At 43.3% G+C, this 24,263-nt stretch overlaps 1 protein-coding gene across 1 annotated transcript in view; it reads left to right on the top strand.

Moving 5' to 3' along the window:
- The window catches only part of tsnare1 (T-SNARE Domain Containing 1), a 129,652-nt gene that overhangs the window by 46,342 nt on the left and 59,047 nt on the right, over nucleotides 1-24,263 (top strand). Inside the window, exons 3-8 of the mRNA XM_083761968.1 lie at nucleotides 1,385-1,462; nucleotides 1,789-1,858; nucleotides 12,520-12,610; nucleotides 12,731-12,805; nucleotides 13,832-13,888; nucleotides 17,926-18,093. Coding sequence (XP_083618094.1) covers nucleotides 1,385-1,462; nucleotides 1,789-1,858; nucleotides 12,520-12,610; nucleotides 12,731-12,805; nucleotides 13,832-13,888; nucleotides 17,926-18,093 — 539 coding nt within the window. The remainder of the gene's footprint in view (nucleotides 1-1,384; nucleotides 1,463-1,788; nucleotides 1,859-12,519; nucleotides 12,611-12,730; nucleotides 12,806-13,831; nucleotides 13,889-17,925; nucleotides 18,094-24,263) is intronic.

Here is a 24,263-nt window from a genome sequence, read left to right as displayed (position 1 = left end):
GGGTCCTGGTGAGTCAGGAGAGTAAAGTGGGTCCTGGTGAATCAGGAGAGTAAAGTGGGTCCTGGTGAGTCAGGAGAGTAAAGTGGGTCCTGGTGAATCAGGAGAGTAAAGTGGGTCCTGGTGAGTCAGGAGAGTAAAGTGGGTCCTGGTGAGTCAGGAGAGTAAAGTGGGTCCTGGTGAGTCAGGAGAGTAAAGTGGGTCCTGGTGAGTCAGGAGAGTAAAGTGGGTCCTGGTGAGTCAGGAGAGTAAAGTGGGTCCTGGTGAGTCAGGAGAGTAAAGTGGGTCCTGGTGAGTCAGGAGAGTAAAGTGGGTCCTGGTGAGTCAGGAGAGTAAAGTGGGTCCTGGTGAATCAGGAGAGTAAAGTGGGTCCTGGTGAGTAAGGAGAGTAAAGTGGGTCCTGGTGAGTCAGGAGAGTAAAGTGGGTCCTGGTGTGTCAGGGCTCATGCAATGCATGGCGTTGATCTCATCCTGCTCTAATGGCTCTGTGCCATTAACCCCCCTCCTTGTTCTTGTCAATGGTGGTGACATGTTTTTTTTTCTTTTGATGGGGGAAAATGGCCCAGCCCACATAACTCATCAGACAGAGGGACTTACGACTTACCGCTGTTCGCTCCCAGCACCATGGCTTGGCGCCATTCTATTTCCCTTGTTCGCTGTACCGTGACCGCTGGCAGTTAGACGCCAGCTTACGCCCGGCACTCTCACAGGTTGTGACAGAGGCTGTAATTTCCCGGCAATTGATCATTGTGATTTTATGTTATGTATGCAGGTTTTCTTTTATTGTTACGATTATGTCTCTGTGCTGCTTTATACGGTGAAGCAAATTCATATGAACAGTGCTACTGCATGCCAATAAAGTTTGGGATTATTGTTGACAATGACAAGTATTATTTTATAATGACAATGTAATGAAAGATTATAATAAGATGGTTGTTATGATGATGATGATGAGTAGAGTAGTAGTAGTAGTAGCTTACAGTTCTGCTACTAATTATGGTTAGGTTAACAGCTTTGTTCTGTACTGTTCCATCATGCTAATAAACCCTCAATACTTTCTGCTCTTTCCCCCTCCCTACACAAAACTTGCTTGTAGATCGGTTCTTTTCACCCAATATTTCCACCAGAATTGGAATGCTAGTGTTGCAAGTGGTTAACTGCTGTGTGAATACTGTTCTATCATTTTAACAGCTGTGTGAATACTCTTCTATCATGTTAACAGCTGTGAGGATACTGTTCTATCATGTTAACAGCTGTGATAATACTCTTCTATCATGTTAACAGCTGTGTGGATACAGTTGTGTGAATAGTAATACTGTTCCATCATGTTCCACTGGGAGGTGACACGGCAGGTAATGTTGTGCTGTCCATGTCGTTTGTCTCCCAGCCACCCAGGTGAGCCCCTCAGAACTGCAAGATGTGTTTCAGGAAACCTCCTCCAATATCTTCCAGATCAATGCCAATGGTAAGATATGAGAGAGAGAGAGAGAGAGAGAGAGAGAGAGAGACATTTTGTCTCTGTATGTGCATTGCATGTATGCATTTGTAATGCCCTGGATTTGAACCTGGCTTCTCGCACGGAAAGGGACACTAAAACCATCTTAACTACTAGCCTAAAGGCAGGTCCCGCTTCGTTGGGGCAGATACAGTATTAGGCTATTGGTCTTCAGGAAGAGGCTCTGAGCCGTGTGTGTGTGTGTGTGTGTCATGTACACGTACGTACGTACGTGTTTTATGTTTCATGCATGTGTTACTTTAGTAGCGCTCATTATATGTCATGTGGTTCTCTAGTTGTCACGTTGGAGAAGAATTTACAATCACTGGGAACATCCAGAGATACTGCAGAGCTACGAGAGAGTCTGTAAGTAACACACACACACACACACACACACACACACACACACACACACACACACACACACACACACACACACACACACACACACACACACACACACACACACACACACACACACACACAGGCTCTAGTCACTGCCTTGAAGGGAGCAATCTGTCAAGACACTAGCAGCCATTAAATAACACAAAAGCATCACGTGGGAACTCATTTGCTTTCGGCCTGAGCGGGCCAGATGCGCCATATATTACAGGCCGCCGTCCAGCATCAATATTGATGAACAGAAAGTTGAAAAATAAAACAGTAAGTTTCCAAGGCGATCATAAAGAGCGGTTCGATAGAATTGATGACATGCCAGCCTCACACAGTGGGGTGTAATGCATTTTAAACAAATGCAATCATCGCAGATTGGCCGCTTTGTCATCTGTGCGGAATTTGGTAATTGCTGGCTAGCTCAACTAAAAAAGAATAATCGATATGAAAAGAAGGCGATGAAACAAAGGGGAAATAAGCACTTTTCAGAGACGCGGAGATAAATCCTTCATGACCTCCCCCGAATAACGGCAAGTTGGACGAACCGGGAACACAGAATGAAAACCTCAGGGGTTGTTCAGAGGTATGCCCCCCAGCATGTGGTGTGTGTGGGTGTGTGTGTGTGTGTGTGTGTGTGTGAAGGGGGGGGGGGGGAAACACATGTGTTGTGTGTGTGCAGAATTAGATGAAGAGCGTGATGTGACCGGCTTGAGCGTTGGCGTTACAGCATTACTGCACGTTTGCATAGTATGGGGGTCCCTGCCGCACAACAAATGTCAGATGGGGTCCGTGGCCAAATACATATTAATTATCAGGTCCTTGACATGAAAACATTTGAGAACGTATTTTTTAGATGCCAGGTTAAGTCTTTAAGTCCTTTAAGTCTTATTTGGATACTTATTTGGATAAAGTACAGTATGGTATATGCATTAATCACCTAAGCCCTAATTACAATGTGATGGTGAAAATAGTATAGATCTACAAGCTCACGTTGTACACATCGAGCACTGGATGCATACTTTGGGTTGAGTACTTTGTCCACCCCTGCTCTTCACGTCATTGTCTTAAAGTCACTCTTCACTGTCTTTCTCTTACCCTCTGCCCCCCCCCCCCCCGCTCCTCCATCTCTCTCTTCATCTGTGTGTCTGTCGCTCATCCTCTCTGTTCCTCACCTTCCTGCCCTTCTACGGGCCTCCAGCTGTGATTCTATTACTCTGTGTTTTCTCAGTAGCCTCCAAACTCATGGAGGTCAAACCTCCCAGCAGGCACCTTGTTCGGCACAGCAAACACCGGAGTCTTAACTTATGCTCCCTTTACCCTAGCCTCCACATCCCATTAATCTTATAGATTGCAGAGGCATATCCAGGGGTGGAGGAATGCTACTTTATCTAATTATTGCAGTATACACCCAAAACAACCGAAACTAACATGTGTTTATCTCAGGTAAAACACACAGGTAAAAATAAATGAAAATAAAAGCATCCATGGAGAGCACTCTGTGGCAAAGAAAGGCAAGATGCACTTTCTAAAATGAAAGTAAATACCGTCTGTGAAGTTAACCCGCCATATGCATGCCGTCCTATTTTTCTGAAAAACTTCAAATCTCACGGTTAATAGAATTTGACCCACCCCTTACGCACCCCCTCGTCCTCCCCCACAGTAATCGTGGAAATGCACGCGGCAAAAGTCTAAAGTGGATTAGTTCGCCGGGCACCCTCTGAGTGTCATTGTCTTTGTTAGCGCATTAGGCATTCTGTGAAGCTCGCGTCCGTAACCCACCAGAGGACACAACGTGGCCATGTTTGGAGAGAAGAGCACCCCTATAGCAGACTGAGACGCCTGCGTGTCACCTCAAGAGGGCTCCCCATGCCATACGGCGCGCCTTCTGCTGGCAGGCCCCCCCCTCCCCCCAAACGGCATGGCGCTGGCGAGCAGGAGGGAAGCTGCGGCAGGAAGTGAACATCCACGGGAACAATCTGCCAAACTCGAGGAATATGCTCAGTTAGTCTAACTCCAAGATTGTACGAATGTTAATGTGTCCATTTTGTTACTTTTGTGCATTCTCAGGGTTACAAATGGATGAATTAACACTGAGAATTTGACTGTGAACTGGTTAAAAACCTCCGTTTATCGTTTTCTTTCTTTCTCCGCGTCCGAATGACCATTATCTCCATCTGGTGACTTCCATAACAATTTCGATAGATTCTATTCTATAACCATTCGCACTCTATTAGTCTCATTTGTTTTGCCCATGGGTTTGAAATAATTAAATACACTGTTTTGATGAGGAGCAAAATTGTGAGCCATCTAGTCAGATTAGCAGTGGTTCAATAACCCTAACATACAGATGCACTGTGACATGGACTGCCAGAAAACTCAGTTAATTTCACATGCCGTTTTTTTTTTATCACAAAGCTAATGGGCTATGAAATATATTATTCATAAAGCCAACATGCCAAATATGCCAACATTTGTTGCTGAAAAATGTACCATGGCGAGACATCCATTAACTAAGAGTAAGACTGAGATAATGAATTAAAGGCTTGGGATTTCTTCCTGCCTAATTAGACGTAGATGATATTTTCATAATGAGATTTGATGGTGGTGTGTGATCATACAGTCTGGTGATTCTTGCAGCCTCAGAGTCACACTGTGGTAGACTTGTTAGAAAGTGAGAGACATACTCATATCCATAAAATACTTTGATAAACTTCATTTGTCAGAGCATGTGTGCTTTTTGTCCCCCACCCATAATCGATTGTCTGTCTTTATGGGAAAACATCTTGAACAGAAAGATGTGAAACCTGACAATGTATTCCAATTTAGTTAACGTACGTCAGTTCCCTATTAGATTATATTAGATTATATTGTCCAAGAGGGATATTTGGTTTCACAGCCAGTTGTGTCACACATACAGTGTAATAAGAACAACATACAGTAAAGGCAGTACATAGAATCTGTAATCTGTAAATAAATCCATACGTTCCTAACACAAACATATCAACGAGGCAGTTTGTTTAATGCTGCAATGGCTGAGTGGACTAAACTCCTACCAAAGAAAACCTGTCCCCAGCTCAACGTTCTATATCTCGATCCAGACGGTATTATTGTGAAGTGTTGATTAAGTGGGTGTAATTTGCTATTGACTCAAGAATAACTGTATTGTCACATCACAAGTTTACACAATGATATGAAGTGTGAAATTACTTGACGGTGAAGAGTTTTACAGGGAAGACACAGCCAATTGTGTTTGTTGGAACACCCGGCCAGGCCAGATAACCCACAGAGGATTCAAACCCCTAGACTCCACCATGCTATGATGTCTTTTTGTAGATTTTCAATATTTTGCAATTAGGTAGAAATCCAATAACACATTAGCTTTAAAATGGATTAGTTGAGAACTTGAGATATTAAGTATATTTTTTGTTGTACAACAAAACATGGAACTCCTTTGAGCTCATAGTAACCACCAACCATTATTTTCTGCACACTGCGTAGTGCAGGATAAAAAGCATCGCAAGGGGTAGTGAACTCATTAAAAGAAACTCACTGTAAAACTCTATTGGGAATTTGGGTCAAGCTAAAAGGTTACAAGAAAGATCAAAGTCATTTTCCAACTATAACTTTGTCAAAAAAACAAAAAGCTAAAACAAAGAAGAGTCCAATTTTCTTCAAACTCAGAACATAACTGGCCTGACCCACCTCACCACCTGCGCACAAAGCTGGAGCCCACCTGGTATTTATTCTGTTATAGTGGGCTAGGCTGTGTGGTGCCTGGCACCACTTCATTTATCCGTGTTTGCTTATATTATTAGCACATTTATGCGGTCATCTGTCCAGAAGAGGGCACTTCAAGGGCATGTCAGAGTGCCTCCACATTTCTGCGCTTTTCTTGATTCAATCTGGCAACCTTGTGGTCAAGGGCAGGCTCCTCTAATCTGCCACCCTGATCTTATTTGTGACACTGGTGATTGTTAAGGGACGTTATATGCCTGGTGCTCTTATATCACACGTTTTTATACCTGTTTATTTATTCTTTTGCGATATACAGTATTCTTTCCTGCACAAGAAGCACAAAGAAAACACCTTTGAAAAACCCACCTACAAAACAAATGGTAAAACCACATGAAACCTTGTCTTGGCTTGTTGTAAAGAATACACACTAAAATCCTGAGTAGATAACGTAACACTCACAGAGTTTCAAATTAATACATGAGCATGGAGGATTTTACTGTGTAGACCTATGTACTGGAAAGTACAATAATGTAATTGAGACCGTGTAACTGAGACTGTGTTTCATACTGATAAGCATGACTGTCTGGCAGCAATTATTCAGCTATTCCACCCACACACTCTCAAAGACATCTGCAGTACGGTAATGAATAAGTATTGCTGCCACACATTGTTCTGTGCATACAGTGTACAGCATAACTTACGTAGCACAACCTTAGCTTAGATGTCACATGGACTTCCGGGCATTGTTTTTGAACGAGGAGGCGAGTGCGTGGGCGTGCACATGTGCCAGTTTTAACGAACAGGTGCTGCCGGCGCGCACCCCTCCCACCCATGTGTGCGAGCGCAGGTGCCGGCTTTGACATTTTTAGGCCGTTGCTGAGTTTCGCAAAGGTTCCACACTGTCAGCTGCTCAGCCCCGGCGAGTCGTTGTCAACGAGTGTGAATGAGGCGACTCAGCTGAGCGGGAGATAATCCTTATCGCCGCCAAGTAAGCACCCGTCGTCCTGCAGGCCGCATCCTGCCAGCCCCTCCATGCAGCCCACGGGGGACGACACAACAGCCCCTTCCCCCACGCACGCACACACACACGCACGCACACGCACACGCACGCACACACACACACACACACATACGCATGCACGCGCTCGCACGCACACACACACACACACACACACACACACACACACACACACCCTGTCGCCCGGCAGCCACAGCTGCTCCCACACGTATCCCAGGTCTCCCCGCGTGCCGCTCCGGCACCTCATCTGCCTCCTCTCCCCCGCGCCCGGGCCCCAATCAGCCCATCTCTGACGAATACCAAAACACTCGGGAGAAACAGACAACGGAGGTAACTGATTGAAATTCACAGTGTGAGCAATTCCAATCTTTCACATGCTGTTCCGTCCGCCCCGGCTCTTCAGACTGCATGTGTGTGTGTGCGGGGGATGAGAGTGACTAACAGATGTATCGCTGCGCTGCATGCAGCAGAGGTCTGTGAGGGGGCCCGGCAAGGTGGGTGAGCGGACAGAGTTTGGCACCATTATATTATTAGTGGGCGTGGCTGCGCTGAGTGAAGGATGATCCGTCGCAGCAGCACCAGAACAGGTGCTGCTGCTGCCGGAGCTGTCGTGGTTGTTGTTGGTTTTGTTTCTTACCAGATGGCTGCAGTGATGATGGGTTATTTGTGCAACGTTTTATCGTCTTGGTGTTTGCAAATCTGACTGCTGTGATACCCAGACAAAGTAGAATAGCTCCTTCACTTTCACAGTTTCATTGACCTTCCTTTGCTTATTGCATGGACACTTTATTTTTTCTCGCAATGCATCATCATGCATTCGGAGTGTTTCCAAGATTCATTTGTACAGTGATGACAAATCCGGAACTTGACATCCCTAGCTTGATAGCGGGTTATACAAGCCTTCTGATGCGCAATGCAGACTGCCAGACATACTGTACATGTACATGCTGGAGCTAGTCATGATGAAAATTTATCCTTTAGATGTGTGAAAAATCTGCTACTATGGCAGAGCTAAATGATGACACATCACGTATAGGATTTACCACTTTTTAATCTGTGTGTGTGTGTGTGTGTGTGTGTGTGTGTGTGTGTGTGTGTGTGTGTGTGTGTGTGTGTGTGTGTGTGTGTGTGTGTGTGTGTGTGTGTGTGTGTGTGTGTGTGTGTGTGTGTGTGTGTGTGTGTGCGTGAGTGAGTGAGTTATACAGTGTATCTCTGAATATGCCACCTTAGCTAGCTACACAGTCTGCAAGTAATCACAAATCACCAATAGCCTAATAATTATCTTGACAAGTGAAGGTTACCAACTTACCATACAACTTGACACTTGACAACTTGACACTTGCCAAGTGAAGGTTACCATACAACTTACTGTAAAATAATAAATACATGAATAGCCTAATTAGCTACTGTATATTCAAGGTTCCTATATAACTTCTTAATAATGCATAGTCCTACATAAATACCTAGCCTAGTAGCTATAGTTGAACATCTACTTTACATGACAAGTCAAGGGTACTATATAACTTATAATAAATACATTAACTATAGCGGGTGATTTTTCTCTTCAATAACATTATAAATTCTAGCAGCGTGGTATCGTGTGAGAGTACATGCCTAAGCAGCATGTGCCCACTGTGAATTTGCATCATTTGCATTCTTTATTTTGTTTAAGTCAGTTCGTTATGTGATTCATTTTGAGTTGAATGAAATAAGTGATTGCATTTGGAGTGTATGTGGTTGTGATGAATTGGATGTTCTGGCGGAATATTAGTCTTTAATTACCCTGCCATGGATCGCTGTGGGTGGGTTATTGTAATCACTCGTGTGTGTGTGTGTGTGTGTGTGTGTGTGTGTGTGTGTGTGTGTGTGTGTGTGTGTGTGTGTGTGTGTTGTGTGTGTGTGTGTGTGTGTGTGTGTGTGTGTGTGTGTGTGTGTGTGTGTGTGTGTGTGTGTGTGTGTGTGTGTGTGTGCTCGCTCACACATGCACATGTGTCTGGATATGATTGTTAGAGAATGGATGGGCAGATTTTCATTAACTTGGTGGTAATGATCAGTAGGAAAGATACCACTAAAGCAACCTTTTCTTTCTTTCTTTTTAACAAAGCGCCTGCGGTTTCCGAGGCTATGTAGGGGCTGATGCCTCTCTGGTTCCTTTGATGGGAGAGGTGAGAGAACTAGAGTGAGTGAGAAGTAGGGATGCACCGAAAATTCGGCCACCGAAAATATTCGGCCGAAAATGGCTAAAAATGTATTTTCGGCCTATTCGGTTTCGGCTCAAATAGGCCGAAAATATATCACCGAATAGTCAAAACACCGGGTCGGTATAAACACAACACGCGATTGTCTTGAACGTAACCAGAGCGCTCCGCATCTGCCCCTCTCTCTCTCTCCCAACTTCAGTCTCCCCCCCCCCACACACACACACACACACAGCGTCAAGTTGCTCTGTGCTGTGGCTGCGAGGCGCTCCGCGAAATCTGCGAGCTCATCAACAGGTCCAAAAACATGGTATTTGTGAGCACCGCCACTGTCTATTCTTTTGTCGTATGACAAAAAATGCTCCCCAATGTCTGAATCTGTGAGCTTGCAGGCAGGCTATGACGAACACTAGCAGTAGCTTGCTCGTTAGCTCCTCAAAGTTGTTCCACCTGTGTAATCTCAGCAGCGCATTGAAGTGGGCACAGGCAGGGCAAAAGCAGAAGCAGAACGTCCGTGAACGTTTTGCTTAACAATGATCAGTTGTTCAGTGCTGTTTAACTTTGGCAATATGTGATACTAGAGCCTAGAGAACATGCTAATATGGCTGCTAAATAAGAACGTTTTCCCCTATCAGCTAGCATGCTATTGTGTGTGTGTGTGTGTGTGTGTGTGTGTGTGTGTGTGTGTGTGTGTGTGTGTGTGTGTGTGTGTGTGTGTGTGTGTGTGTGTGTGTGTGTGTGTGTGTGTGTGTGTGTGTGTGTGTGTGTGTTTGTGCGTGCGTGCGTGTGCGTGCCCACACACTGTGTAGGACAGTGGTTCTCATAGTGGGAGTTCCAGCTAAATTATAGATAGTTAGGAAGTAAACCAAGTGGGGCCGGTCTGTAACAGAGTGCAAAAATGGAACCAAATACACTCTCAAAATTTACATTGATTTTTACAATAGAAATAAAAATAAATTGGGGTCCCAGAGATAGAAATGGGAAGAAAGACAGTCAGCTATACACAGTCAACATTACAGATTACAGTATCATTACAAGTACAAGGAATGGCAATGAAATCAAATTGTATTAAAAAGGGGGTAAAATATTAATTTTGAAGGAGTATTCATTTTTTTTGTCTTTATTGTTAGTTACAACATGCCTACAATAACTTGAAGCATTTTTTTTAAAGGTAATTGCAAAAAAGGTGCCATAATCCGATTAATCGTTTAAATAATCGCCCGATGAATCGATTATGAAAATCCATAATCATGTCTTTTGCCATAATCAGGTAGCTTTACAACAAAGCTGTATTCGGCTATTCGGTATTCGGTTTTCGGCCAACTGTTTCCTATATTCGGTATTCGGTTTCGGCCAAGAATTTCCCTTTCGGTGCATCCCTAGTGAGAAGATAGCAGCTGTAGTGAGGCTGCCTGTAGACACCAGGAGCTCCCATCCAGCAAAGTGGTGCTGTGGGAAATAACACAAGGGCATCGATCATGAACCCACATCTACCTACTGTACATGGACGTAGTAAAGAAAGAGGCAGGGGCATAAAGTACTGGCTGACTATTACTAATAATTCCATTATACCTCTGTGCCAGCTCTACTTTCTCCTTCATCTTCCGTACCTTCTAGCCATTGCATCAAGTTACAGTGTTGCCTGCAGCCCCTTGACCTCCCCACCGCACACTCTCCGCCTGAATAGATGCAGTTTCCATCAACAATTTTTCCACCGCATTGCTTTGGTTCCTCTCGCAGCGCACAGAGAATTACAGTGACATGCCCCCACCGTCCCCAGTGCACCGTCGGACGTCTGCTCCTCTGCCCCCGTCCCTCCCAACAGCTCCGGATCAATATTTGAGTATGAGGGACTAGAGTCTGTTTGTGTTTCTCGCCTATCTCTACGGAGCAGCCCGCGCGTGGTTCTGTCAGGGCGGTCGGCGTGGACTGGGCCTATGTGAGGAGTAAACCCCCAGACGACCGGAGAGTGCATATACTATATATTTAATCAGTGTCTTAAACTGCATCTAAAGGATTTGGTGAATACATAGTAGGAATATCTGGATGCTTGCCTGGGTCACTGGGCGGGCGTGTACTTTTACCTCCTATCTTCCACACAGTGTTTCCATAAAAGGAACTTCCGCCACATCAATGGTGAAAAGTCACTATATGTACATTAAGTATGTGTAGTACAATTTTGAGGTGCTTTTACTTTGAGCTTTAATTACTAGTTACTTAGCAGAAAAACATTCAACGAGCCAGTTATACTTTCTAAAATAGCTGATATACCCACATCTATATCACAATGTGACCACGTTGTAAGATTGTGATCTGCTCTGCTGTAATTCTAAAATGTCATATATGTATTTGTTTTATCCCACGATGTAGGCTATATATAACCGATTTTTTTCACCCAGTGTCAAATGTATTGCTACTTTTACTTCAGTTAACAAAATCAATGGGAGTACTTCTTTTATCAACCTCCTACTCAGAGATCTCTCCCGGTGTCCTGTCCACGCAGTGTTCCAGAGAACATGAAGAGCTCTCACTCTACGCCTTTGTCTGACAGTCGTTAATATTGATTCACTCATGTCGGTTGGTCTCTGGAGCACACTTTAAAAAAAGTTTGTTGTTTCTTGTTTGCATGTGAATAATAATATTTTGAGAGAACATTTGGGGTGTCCTGTTTGCAAATAGTTGATGCATTCAAATGTTATAGCCAAATGATATCTATACCTGCTCTTTAATGGTAATACAATGCTTTGAAAACTAGATTTGTTTTGTCCAGCTCATGAATGTAGCCTGTGATAGTGTGATTAGTGAGGAACAAGGAAGAATGAATGAATGTCAATGGATGGATGGATGAATAACCCATGAAATGGTGCATGAACCCCCACCACTATTGTGGGTCTATGATGGAGTCGGACCCACCCGACACAATTGGTTGCTCTTAGTCAGGAATCAGGATGGTGGTCCCTGGGTCAAAATCAGTTGAAAACCACTGAGCTAACTGGTAGTACACAGGATATAAGCCAGTGGTTCCCAACCTTTTCTGAAACTAATATTCTAAAAGCTTTCAGCTTGGACCAATGGAACTTAGTATAGTATGATCCTTTATCACAATGAAAACAAGCTATTCAGGTTAAACAAAAAAATATATGTTTTTTACATTGATATTTTTTACAATATTATAATTAAAATTTAATTAAAATGTCATGTTTTGCCAGTTATTTGGGGCCCACTTACAATAATCTCATGCTCCACCAGTGGTCCCAGACCCACAGGTTGGGAATAGCTTAAGCCTTATATAACCATAAGCACGATGATGTGCTGTTCCTTTGTGTCTGTCTGTCTTTTATTTAAGCAATATTACACTCGAGGGTGTGCATTACCGTTATTAATGGCACGCCTGCGTTGCTGCAGGAACAAGCCGATAGGCGAGTTACGTAGGCAGCACAGAAGTCAACTCAATTTAATTTAATGACGTAATGATGTATAGTCACACTATGACTGAAAATGTTCTGTAGTAGCCACTCAACCGGGGACTGCCTAGCACAGCTGATTTTTATGTTTTGATTAGGTGTGCCATCATGCTTGTTTGAAGCAATCAGATTACTTCCTTGGAACTACCTGTCTTTTAATGGTATGTATGCCTGTGCACATCTCTAACTTGTGCTATTTCACACTTTTTGTCATTGCAGACACTCCATACAGCAGCAAACCAACAAAGTCATCACTACCACAAGCCAACTCGTCAAACAGCTCTCTGATATAATCAGCGGCTCTTCACGGGTATTTCACACTCTGTTTTTCACCGCCTCAATCATTCGCTCTCATTTCGAAGAAGAAATGGAGGAATAAGCAAAAAATTTCACATGATTAAACCCAATCTTGTGTTTGTTATTCTCACAGCAAGACCGTTTACGCCTGACGAGACTAAAGACTGAGCTCTCAGAGTCTGTCCAGCGTTATGGGGATCTACAAAAGGTAATACCTATACATACACACTCAGTTTAGCCATTCCCCTGACAATAATGGCATTAATGCATAAGTGAAGAATTCATTACAAGACAAATTTATATTTTGAGCATGAATAACTCCCAATCATAACCGAAACTCTATCATTATAAGATTAGTTTAGTTTTTGTAATCCTAATTTCCATGGACCGTGTAAATTGTTTCAAACGTGCATTTGAAAATATTATTGTGATTCATTTGGTTTGACTGCTCCAGATTGTCCTTCAACAAGACAAACAATACAAATAGAGGGTATGGATGTGACATCATCATCATCATACCCAGAAGTATGCGGGAAGGCCTACTGAGTGGCCAAAAACCTACTTTCTGGCTTTGACAGTCCATGCATCCAAACAGAAAAGTCCTATCTGTTTACATTAAACAACGTCAAATTACGTTAAACTCACTTTGCCATTCGATTTGCCGCTCACTTTATATATGCATACCCTTATTCCCCCAAGTTTTCCAAAAGTATACTTACGGTAGTTTGAAACCTGGTCTCAGAGCAACGTGTCTGCTGCTGAGCTAAAATGGAAAGCCTGTTTGAGCAGAAGAGATATTTGATGCAATGCCACTTGTCAACAGTTGTGGTCCTACTCGTCTACAGAGTAGGCATTTCTTGACAACTGCAGTCGTGTTAGTTTGTGTATTTACATACAGTACGCTGCCATACAGATTGGTTCAAATTAAATTAAAATTTCCAGAAAGATCTTCAAGGCAGATATTTCACAATAACCTTTGAAATGTTGTGCATTTAATATGCTCACAAATATGGATTACTCATTCTTTATTCCCTCTGATATATATATATATATATATATATATATATATGGTAGCATTACCTATAGTTCAGACCAAAGACGATGCGTTGAAGTTTCCCAATTTCGGGCGCGTGTAATACGGATTGAGGTCCGAATTTGACTTGTCTTTCTCTGTTCTGTGATCAGTTGCCCACACAGTTTGACACTCCCTCCTCTCCATTGCTTCCTTGTTCAGAAAATTGCTGACCGCTCGAGGGCCTTGCTACCCGCAGCACAGAAAGACAAGAAACAGGTGAGAGTCTGTCCTTTGTTCAGCCTTTTAGCCATAAAAGAGCAGCATGATAAGATAGGTCTCTCCGTGTGAGATTGCATCCTTGCAAGGACCAACTGTGTAGTGTTTTCCACTCTGCTGCGCCGAAGCAAATCTATTCACTGGGAAGCTTCAGTGTCACTTCATTTTAGAGGAAATTGCTCTTTCTTATCCCGCTTGAGTCACAGCTTGACTTTAGTCTCTAGCTAAAACATGCACCGTCATTTCTGTTTTCCTTGCAGGTCCACGTTAAGTGACAGTACTGGCTGGAGTTTCACACATAAACACATGATTTGTTTGTTAGTTTTCATTATACGCCTTGATGCAGCTAGGTCCTCTTTCATATGTTTCATAAAGTGAGACGATGGTACTTATAGGGATTGATAGATACACCTAATTCACTGGCAATTCTCATTCCCCTCATCCCTCGAGGAGAAGGAGAATAGAAACATTATACAATGTGATCGTCCTTCTCTATTTCAGTACTGGAAATATTAGAGCCGAGGAGGCGAGAGAGGCTGAGGTTCACTTTGAGCCACAGATCTGGGAGATAGAGCTAAGTTAATTAAATTAAGTTTCACCCCCTCTGTGTGGTTAATACTGATAAAAAAGAAAATAATCTAGGTGGAAAAATCAGTTATAAAAAAGATTGAAATAGATTGCAAGTATTACCATATTTTAAGGGTTTCATCAGACTTTCATTGACAGTCCCTTTGGATTTCAAGCCTGCTTTGACACTCACTCAACTTTTCAAATAAGGGCAAACTCTTCAGAAAACTCAACGTCCACATTTCATATTCATGCACATCATAGAGCACTCCAAACAGCACACATGTATATAGACGAGAGATGAGAACAAACAAAATGAACCTCTATATACTTATACTGTAATATCCAGTACCATAGATCTGCTATATAGATCACCTGGCCATTCGTCACTATTCTGTGTTTTTTGTTGATGTCAATGTCTTACAATTTACAATATAGGAATTAAGCAGATGTTTACAGTTTACAGTGAGAAAAATGTAGTGCGTCAGATGTGTGCATTTGTAGCATGATGTAGGCTACTGTATAATACACATTGCCAAATGGATAATATGGTAAGCAATAAATCAGCAATCAATGAAGACAAATGATCAAGATTGTCACAAATGGACTCTGTTGGTTGTTATTATTATTATTATTTTTTATCACAATCTTGATTTTCTGATTAGAAAAATGCCCTAAAGGTGAGACTGTGCTGCAAATTATATGTAAATGAACCACAACGGATAAGATATTGTGGGAGTCATTTTAATGTGATGGTGTTCTTTGCACTCAAGAAGGGGAGGAGTTTGTCTCTCACCGATAAGGCCTCGGGTGACGATCAAATTAAATACGTCCGCTGAAAACTGCAATATACTCTCAACTCATTTGCCACACGAGCCACAGCTGAATGAATAGAAACTTATTTTAAAAGTGAGTCTGTCACTGCACTTTGGAGATAGTTTCACATTTTCTACAACTTTAGAGGATGTTGGTTGATACTTCTGACGCTAGTAAAAACTTTTTATTTTATTTATTTTTATTCACTTTAATCAAAGAACCTATAAAGCAAGATATGAAAATGCACATGTATCTCCTGCTGATCCAGACAGACCTGGTGTGCTGTTATTGTTACATTGTATTGTAGGCTATTAAGCGATGCAGTGGTGTGCTGTTGCATTAATAATCCTTTACACAAGCATTGCGACTGTATGTCGCATTTACTATGAAAACCTGCATTTCCCATTTTTCGTTTGTTGCGTCAACCATGCCTCCATATATGGCCAGTTTGGCCACGCCTTTTGACATGACGCCTTGTGACATCACACCTCCATAATACAGTATGGTCACGCCTCATGACATTACTCTTCCATATTATGGTCACGCCTCGTGACATAACGCCCCCATATATGGTCACGCCTCGTGACATCACGCCCCCATATATGGTCACGCCTTGTGGCATCATGTGACATCATGGAGACCATTAGATCTCCATATATTGTTGTCAGTCCAACCACTGGTTGCCATGACGTGACTCAGCCTTGCAAATGAACCAAGTTGGTACAACACATGGATCTCCATATGTGGAGCTGACTATCATCACCTGGATCTACATATATGAAGATCACGACACTGACCTAATTAAACCCTGGATAGCCATACATGGTTTGACATTATACTAGATCTGTATATATGGAGCCGGCCAGCAACTCTACATCTGACCTCACTAACACCAGATTAATGGACAGACAGACGAGAAGTCATAGCTTAACTGCATTTGATGCTAGAATGCCACTACTGTGTGTCATAGTACAATATATTCCGTGGTGTTGTGTATAGAGTGTCGCAGTCCCGTCCCCTTTCATGACCACGTGAGACCCAGAAGTGAATTCCCCGTTCATTTTCTCCATAGGCTTTTCAAAAAGTATTTATTTAAAGACGTTTATGCCGCGGACAAAGCCAACTGGAGTTGTGACAAATCATGACAACAAACACAACACACAACAACATTGTCGGCTGAACAAATAATTACAAAGAAGAAAAACAACAAAACAAGTGTTGTAACCTGCCGTTCTGTTGTGTTTGTTGTCATGATTTGTCACAACTCGAGTTGGCTTTGTACAAGGTCTTTAAATAAATACTTTTTGAAATATCTATGAGGAAAATTAACGGGGAATCATTTCCTGGGCCCTGGTAGGGGGCGGGACTGCGACGCTCTATATCACCATCTCTGGACTGCACGGTTCGTTAACCCTCCCTGAAAAGCTTGCTGCTAATATTCAGCTCATTTTAGAGAATTGGGTTCAAACGCGGGTCATCAGTGGCCATGCATGGACCATTTCACCACTGGTGTTAGAGACACATTTCCTCCAGATCTGGTTGAAAGTGGTATGGAAATCCCTACAGTACACAAAACTCATAACGTTTTCATTTTAGACTCATGAAAGGTTATATTGTTCTATATAGAAGCCATAGATACCATATCAGTCCTCAAGGTGCCTGCCACTTATCGCTCCGTGGACAGCCATTGAAAGAGTTTGGTTAATGAATGATTCATATTAAGTGCGGTTTCGCTCACAAAGAACCTTGAACGAGGCCGTCTTCTTTATTTTTTATTTAATAAAGTGTGAAGGGCCTTATGCATAGTGAAGATCTTTCAACCTGCTGAAAGTCTTATACGCTGCCAAGCTTTAGAGGAGAGGGGAGGACAGATTATGCAACCGTGATTATCACAGCGGTGCACGGTGGGTTCAGTGAACAGTGAGTTCATTGAGAGAAAACAGAACACATTCATGAGAATTTGTCATATGTGTGGGCGATTCAGGGAAAAGTACTGAAACCCATAACATAATGGAGCCTGTCGTCGTTACCTTTGTGTCTGCAGTGCACTCTGAAACAGAAGGCCACAGTATAAATGCAGCGAAGGTTTTAGTTTGCTCTGATGAAGGCTGCATAGCGGAAACGCGTAAGCGTTCCTTTTTGGTGTGTGCCAATAAAGAAATGGAAATGTGGGTACTTTGTTCGCCGTTCTTTTAGAATTATAGGCCTATATAAAACATTTTTTCACTAATACATGTCCAAAACAGGTCTGCAAGGTTGAATGTGGCTTTGCCCCATCTGACTGGTGAACAGTGTCCTGACGGTGTCAGGTTTGCTTGTTTGTGTTGTTGTGGAGGTGCATGTGGAAGAGGGAGCATATAGGCTGCTGTGACTCAGTAAAGGTGAGTCAGTTGAGGGCCAGTATAGTATACACACAGCCAACTGTGACTCAGTTAGTTGTGCTTTGGACCTATACACTGGCCCACTAGCATGCCCTTCTACTGCACTGTATGTGCAGTCAGCCAGGGAGATGTGGGATACATTAGGATCGCAAAAATAAACCAACAAAAATATATCTTGCTTATTACTCTTAATTCCTTCTCTTTCCTCTGCTTCTGTGTTTGCATGTGTGCGCCTGTGTGTCTGCGTGCATGCGTGGGTGTGTGTGACCACAGAGTCCCCAGACACCCTTCACGGAGCTGTGTGAGGAGGGTCCTCTTTTTGGAGAAGCAGAAGCCGCGGAGCCGGCGGAAGACTCTCAGTCTCAGGCCTTCTTGTCTGAGATCAGCGAGGAGGATGTGGAGGTGCTCCGAGAGAGAGAGGAGGCGCTGCTTCACATCGAGGTGAGAAAAACACACTTCATGTTATAGAAACAGCACTGGCAGCACGATTATGCTTTAGCCGCGATTGCGATTAATGAACAATTATTAAGATATAATCTGTATATACAGGATATAGTGGAAATAGCAGATCTACAAGTAAACATGTCATGATGAGCATTATGAGCTTTATTTCCGATTAGTGTTTTGTATTAATAATCAAAACCTGCAAAGTAGTAACTAAAGCTGTCAAATATAGTGGAGTAAAAAAAATACAATATTGGTCTCTCAGATGTAGCAATATATAGTACATACTTTAATGAAGTATTGAAAAATGCTCACGTACAGTAAAAGTACCTCAAAATTGTACTTAAGTACAGAAACTTAAATGCATGATTTACTTTCTACCACTGGAACTGAAAACACATGAAGATATCGAATGTGTTTCCGGTTCAAAACTGGAACAGAAAATGGGAATATGCCACCTTTTGGAAGACTGGGACACTATACAGTACGGTACAGAGCACAGACCTTTTGGAAGACTGGGACACAGATACAGTACGGTACAGAGCACAGAGCCTACGAGCTTCCATCTAGTCTAGTCTAGATCAAAGAGAACGCAGCAGTTTTCCATAATGGCTTTTCTGTGTATGAGGCTTTCCTTATAGTCTTGCTCTCTTGCACAAGCCACTAAACAGCCTCTCATATAGTGCACGGGTAGAAACTGCGTTGTTGTCATAATAAACTTGCCTTTAAATCAGCCCGACATCTGAGATACCAGCAGGACGTCGGTTTAATATACAATATACCCAAATAAATAGGCAGACATCTGCCGGGCGTGCGCAGACCACGTCAGTAAATAAGGAATCAGACAGTCCCTGTCTGGTTCCTCCCTCCTCCAAAAGCTTATTAGTATTTTGTCACGGTGCCTTCATGCTGCTGCAGGATATTGAATCCTACCCAATTACTAAGGTGGTTTTATGGACTTGTTGTGTTACCTGGGAAACATGTGTATGGAATCATAATGGGTAATGGAATCATGATGTTTTCCATGCTCACTTTCAGGTGTGGGGGAGTGCGACTACTATATAAAACACACACACACACACACACACGCACACACACCCACACACACACACACACACACACACGCACGTCTCTGCTCTGATGTGAGTCAGATTATGTTTTGACGGCCAGGCCCACACAATGCCGACAAAAAGGGGTGCCTGTCTTGGGCTGTTTGTCATCTTGAACGACACCCCCTGATGTCGGATTTATTGAAGTTGCCAGTCGGCTTTCTGCGGGATCCCGGTGATGAAACTTTTGACGACTGATAAACTTCATTGGCCGTCTCACAGCCATATGGCTAAATCAAAGCGATAAGAACCTGACACATGGCGTGGCAGCCCAGGATGCTTTATTATTATTTTTCTCCACGATGACAAGCTTGTGAGAGGCAGTGGCGGGCCCATCCAGTGGTTCTGAAGACTAATGATAATGTTTTTAGAGCACTCTGCCGGTTAATGAAGACACATCTCTCTGCCTAGTCAGAGCTGTCGGAACATCATCAATGTTCAAATCAGCTAATCCGACCGTGGTGGCCGCGGTTGAGAGGGGGGGGGGGATAGGGGGGGATAAATAAAGGAAAAATGGACGAGCATCAATCTCCCCTTACAGAAGTGCTACAGAAGCCGCTGAAAAGGCCCCAATGCCAAGTGACAGCCTCATCTCAGCGGAGCTGGCGAGGTGGATAACTTGATGGCCTCTCAGGCCGTGCGTTAGTCATACGGCCATGGATGCATGTCATAGGCAGCGTTCTGCAAGGTGCTGAAGAGCTTGATGTGCTTCCTTCCTTCCAGGAGGCTGATAGCATCTGACAGTGTGCTTTCTGCATCTCTCTCTGTCTCTCTGGACCCCACGTCCCCTCCCCCCAACACACACACACACACACACACTGTAAACTGTAAACATCCCTCTCTGGTTGTTCCATTCCACTAAATCAACATTGTTTGCAGCGGGTCATGCCCCTCCTCTCTCTCTCTCTCTCTCTCCCCCCCCCCGTCGCCCCAAGACCGAGAGACCTGTGTCTGTCATGTCTACCAGCTTCTCTCTCTCAATTCAATTTAAATTTTCAATTTCAAAAGGCTTTATTGGCATGATAAATATGTTTTACATTGCCAAAGCGTACATACAACAAAACAAAAGTCCCTCAGTTGATGATAACTCCATACATATTTTGCTGCCAAAACTGTGCATTTGGACTGTTCTCCCAGAACATATTGGAGTGATGAGTTATTAATGGTGGATTCAAATTCTTTATATGTTTCTTTAAATTTAGGGAAGAAGGATTCTCTGATGTCTTTATATTTGTCGCATTGTAACAGAAAGTGTAGTTCCGTCTCCACCTCCCCTTGAGAGCAGAGTGAACACAGTCTGTCTTCTCTAGGCAGCCAGTTCTGTCTGTGTCTGCCTGTTTCTACTGCCAGGCGGTGGTCGCTGAGTCTGTACATAGTCAACATCTTCTCTCTCTCTCTCTGTCTCTCTCTCTGTCTCTCTCTCTCTCTCTGTTTTTCTCTCTGTCTCTGTCTCTGTCTCTGTCTCTGTCTCTGTCTCTGTCTCTGTCTCTGTCTCTGTCTCTGTCTCTCTATCTATCTCTCTCTCTCTCTCTCTCTCTCTCTCTCTCTCTCTCTCTCTCTCTCTCTCTCTTTTTCTCTCTGTCTCTCTCTCGCTCTCTCTCTCCTCTCTCTCTCTCTCTCTCTCTCTCTCTCTCTCTCTCTCTCTCTCTCTCTCTCTCTCTCTCTCTGTGTCTCTGTCTCTCTCTCTCTGTCTCTCTCTCTCTCTCTCTCTCTCTGGATAACAGTTGACCTGGGGCTGGGGTTGCTGTAGTTTACTCTTCTTCAGAGAGGAGGGAGTGTGACGTCTATTGGGGGACGCAGAGGTCGGGACCTCCTTTCCATGCTCCTGCACACCAGGGATGTCCCAGACTGGAGAACCAGTCTGGGGCGGAACCGACAGCCCACCACCTCACCTCACTGCCATCACCCCTCCCACCCCTCTCTCTTTCCCGGGACGGGTAATTGAATTCAAGCGTATCGTCCTTGAGTGTCACCGTGTTCATTCTCGAACCTTCTGACAAGGGGAATGCATGGAGGCAGAACATTTGGTATCGGCGCTCTTGTGACGGATTCTGTGCCCCCAATCAACTCCCTCCAGTTGTCCCCTATAACCGACCCTTTCACGCCATCCCCTCCTGGCTTTGGTCCTATCATCATCATTTCATCCTAAATTAATTCATAAAAGAAGAAAAAAACAATGGCAGGGCACAACAGAGGACAGCATTCAAGGGGAGTGTGAATACAACATCTGGCAGTGCAGTGTCTGTCCTATCAAATGCATCCTTGGGACAGTATCTATTCGACACTGTATATAATCCTCTAGTGTTAACTAACTATACATTTTTCCTCCAAAAACCGGGAGGGTTCATTACTACCTCAAGCTAATAAGTCTGATCTCTCTTTATAAGTGTTAATATTCCAAACGAGATGCTTGCTTAAATCAGAAATTAGGACAGAATAGTTTTGTCGGCCCGTAAACAAGGAAGTGAATGTCTGCACTCATCTGCAAAACATGTCCAGGAGCTCTGAGCACAGTGTTGCCTAGTAAGTTAGCAACGGCCGCTGTCAAAAGATTGATTCAGCGATCCCGTTTTATATCATTAAAAAAATGAAAAAAAAAAAAAAATTGCCATCAGTACAAATCAGAATAAATTATGTCAAGTGGAGTGAGGTTTGTGTAAATTAAGTGAGGGAAGGCTCCATTACAAGATGTTGAGTACGGGATAGAGTTGAACTCCTGCAACATCAACCCACTGTTCCTAATGCTGTCAGAAGCTATATCTCCCGCACTGCCCTTCAGGCTGCACTCTTGGTAAGGACTTTATAGGTCCTTGGGCTGCTGCCTGAGAGGAAACATTTGATTTTACATTATAAACCGTTTATTCAGCAAGGGCAAAAAAGAGACATCTCATGTTCAAGTCCTTTGCCGGTGGTGGTGTGGGCAAAAATGTCATTGTCCCCCTCCCCTTTTCTCACCAGTAAGCATGCGTATAAATCTGCTTAAGAGTTGTTCTGCCGCGGCGGTGACACTGTGTCCTGTTGGGCCCGGGTGGGAGAGAATCTCATATCAGCATTAAACACATTTATTTTGGGGAGAGAGAGAGAGAGCGAGAGAGAGAGAGAGAGAGAGAGAGGGGCAAGGTGATATTGAGAGAGCTTGAGTGAGAACAGTAACATGTATTTTTGTTTGTCAGTCTGTTCTGTTGTTTGGAACAATCCGGCATATGTGTTAATCTACACACAGGTGAATTTGATTATATTAGAATGAAGAAGCAATGGTCAAAATTAGCCCCCTACAATGCTGCTGCTAAATCAAAGCTGTACAGAGATTGGTGGAATCATGACTGATATTTCGATCAGCGGTGAGCCTGATCTCATGGCAAATAAACTCAAAGTGCTGTGTGTTAATTTGTATTATTGTACAGTTAAAATACGGGCTGCAGGGACTACCTGCCTCCCACAGTGGAGCAACATGGGATTCAATTCCTCCATGGCTTCAGCTCGAATGGGTGTGTTCTCTGTCCCAACACTGGAGACTGAGTCCCAAAGGTTTGTTTAGGAGTCACTGCACTCGGAGTGAACTTGGATAATGTGTTCCTCCGTAAAGAGAAGCAGCTGGTGACTCCATGCGTAGCAGAGGTGCTTGTCTACACCCTCCCCAGAACAAGTGGGGCTTACCAGTTGATCAATGTTTTTATTGGCTAAATGCATAGGGTATTAGATCATTCACAAAGTAGCTTGAGAGCTTATTTCCATTTATTATTTATATACCGGTATACATTTTCAACATGCTCTTTTTCTCTTGATGGATAACTTGAAGTTAACAATAAAGCATATCATCTAAAGGCTGGCAGGTAACCCAATTGAGTTCATTGTTCAAGGGGAATTTGCATATCAGCTAAACTGGGGGAAGTGGTATTATAATTTAGCGTTAAAATATAGACACGCACGCACGCACGCAAACAAACAAACAAACAAACAAACAAACAAACACACACATACACAACGCCGTTTTCTGCACCACGAAGGGAGGGTCTGCCCACAAAGGGAGGACAGAAAACTGTGTTGCGTCATAAACGGTTAGCCTCTTGCAGAGCCACCCATTAAAACAATGACAGAACTTCACTGGTTCATAAACGGTTAGCCTCTTACAGAGCCACCCATTAAAACAATGACAGAACTTCACTGGTTCTGGAAAGTTTCATGTTAAAGAAAGGTTCGGCGTTACCCTTCATAGTAAAAAAGAGCCATAAATGTCTAGCATTGTCCTGAGTTACAATTTAACGACGAGTCATGTGTTCTGATGTCCTTACTTTTCAAAGTTAATACCAGAGTCACCTAGCTTCCCTCACTTTTTACGAGGCAAGTTGTCGGGTACTCGCAAATAAATGTTTCCTGGGATGCATGACATGAGATTATTTAGCAGAGGGCGGGAGGTAACGGGCACACTGGTGTTGTAATTCCAATGTAACTAAAGGACACAAATGATTTAATTTGGCATGTGGTAGCAATCCAATAACAATAGTATCTGAATTAATTTTGATGAGAAGTTTTCTTTAATCTGGTAATTTTTCATGTCATTATTGGCAATATTTTTTAAAACTTTTCCAATAAAAAGCAAAAGAAAACATTTTTTTTAATCTAATACCCTATGCATTTTTGCCATTAAACAAACGCCAAGTTCTTGTAAATACAGATACAAATTAAGATAACGATAAATCTATTGACAGTATGATATATGGGTGAAGTGTATGGGACTTAAATGGTTAACAGGCTACAGTATATGGGCTGACCTGCCCTGCAATGCAAACAGAAGGGAATTGAAATGACAAGCGTTGACAGCAGATGATGACTAATGTTGCCTGTGGAGAGGGGACTGCATGGTGTCAGATAAGAATTGTCACGGCCGCGCCGGCTAATGTGGTCGTGCAGCCAAGGGACACCGAAGCCAAACATGTTATCCACTGCCCTACAGGGCATCCCCCTTGCTTGGCCAGGGGAGATATTAGGCTTTGGGTCTTCAGGCAGAGGCTCTGCTCTGTACTGTATGTACACATTCACAGCACGTTGGCCTGGCGT

Source organism: Protomyctophum parallelum (genome assembly GCF_964188405.1).
Source record: "Protomyctophum parallelum genome assembly, chromosome: 3".
NCBI classification, from domain to species: domain Eukaryota; kingdom Metazoa; phylum Chordata; class Actinopteri; order Myctophiformes; family Myctophidae; genus Protomyctophum; species Protomyctophum parallelum.
This window is presented reverse-complemented; position numbering and strand designations above follow the sequence as displayed.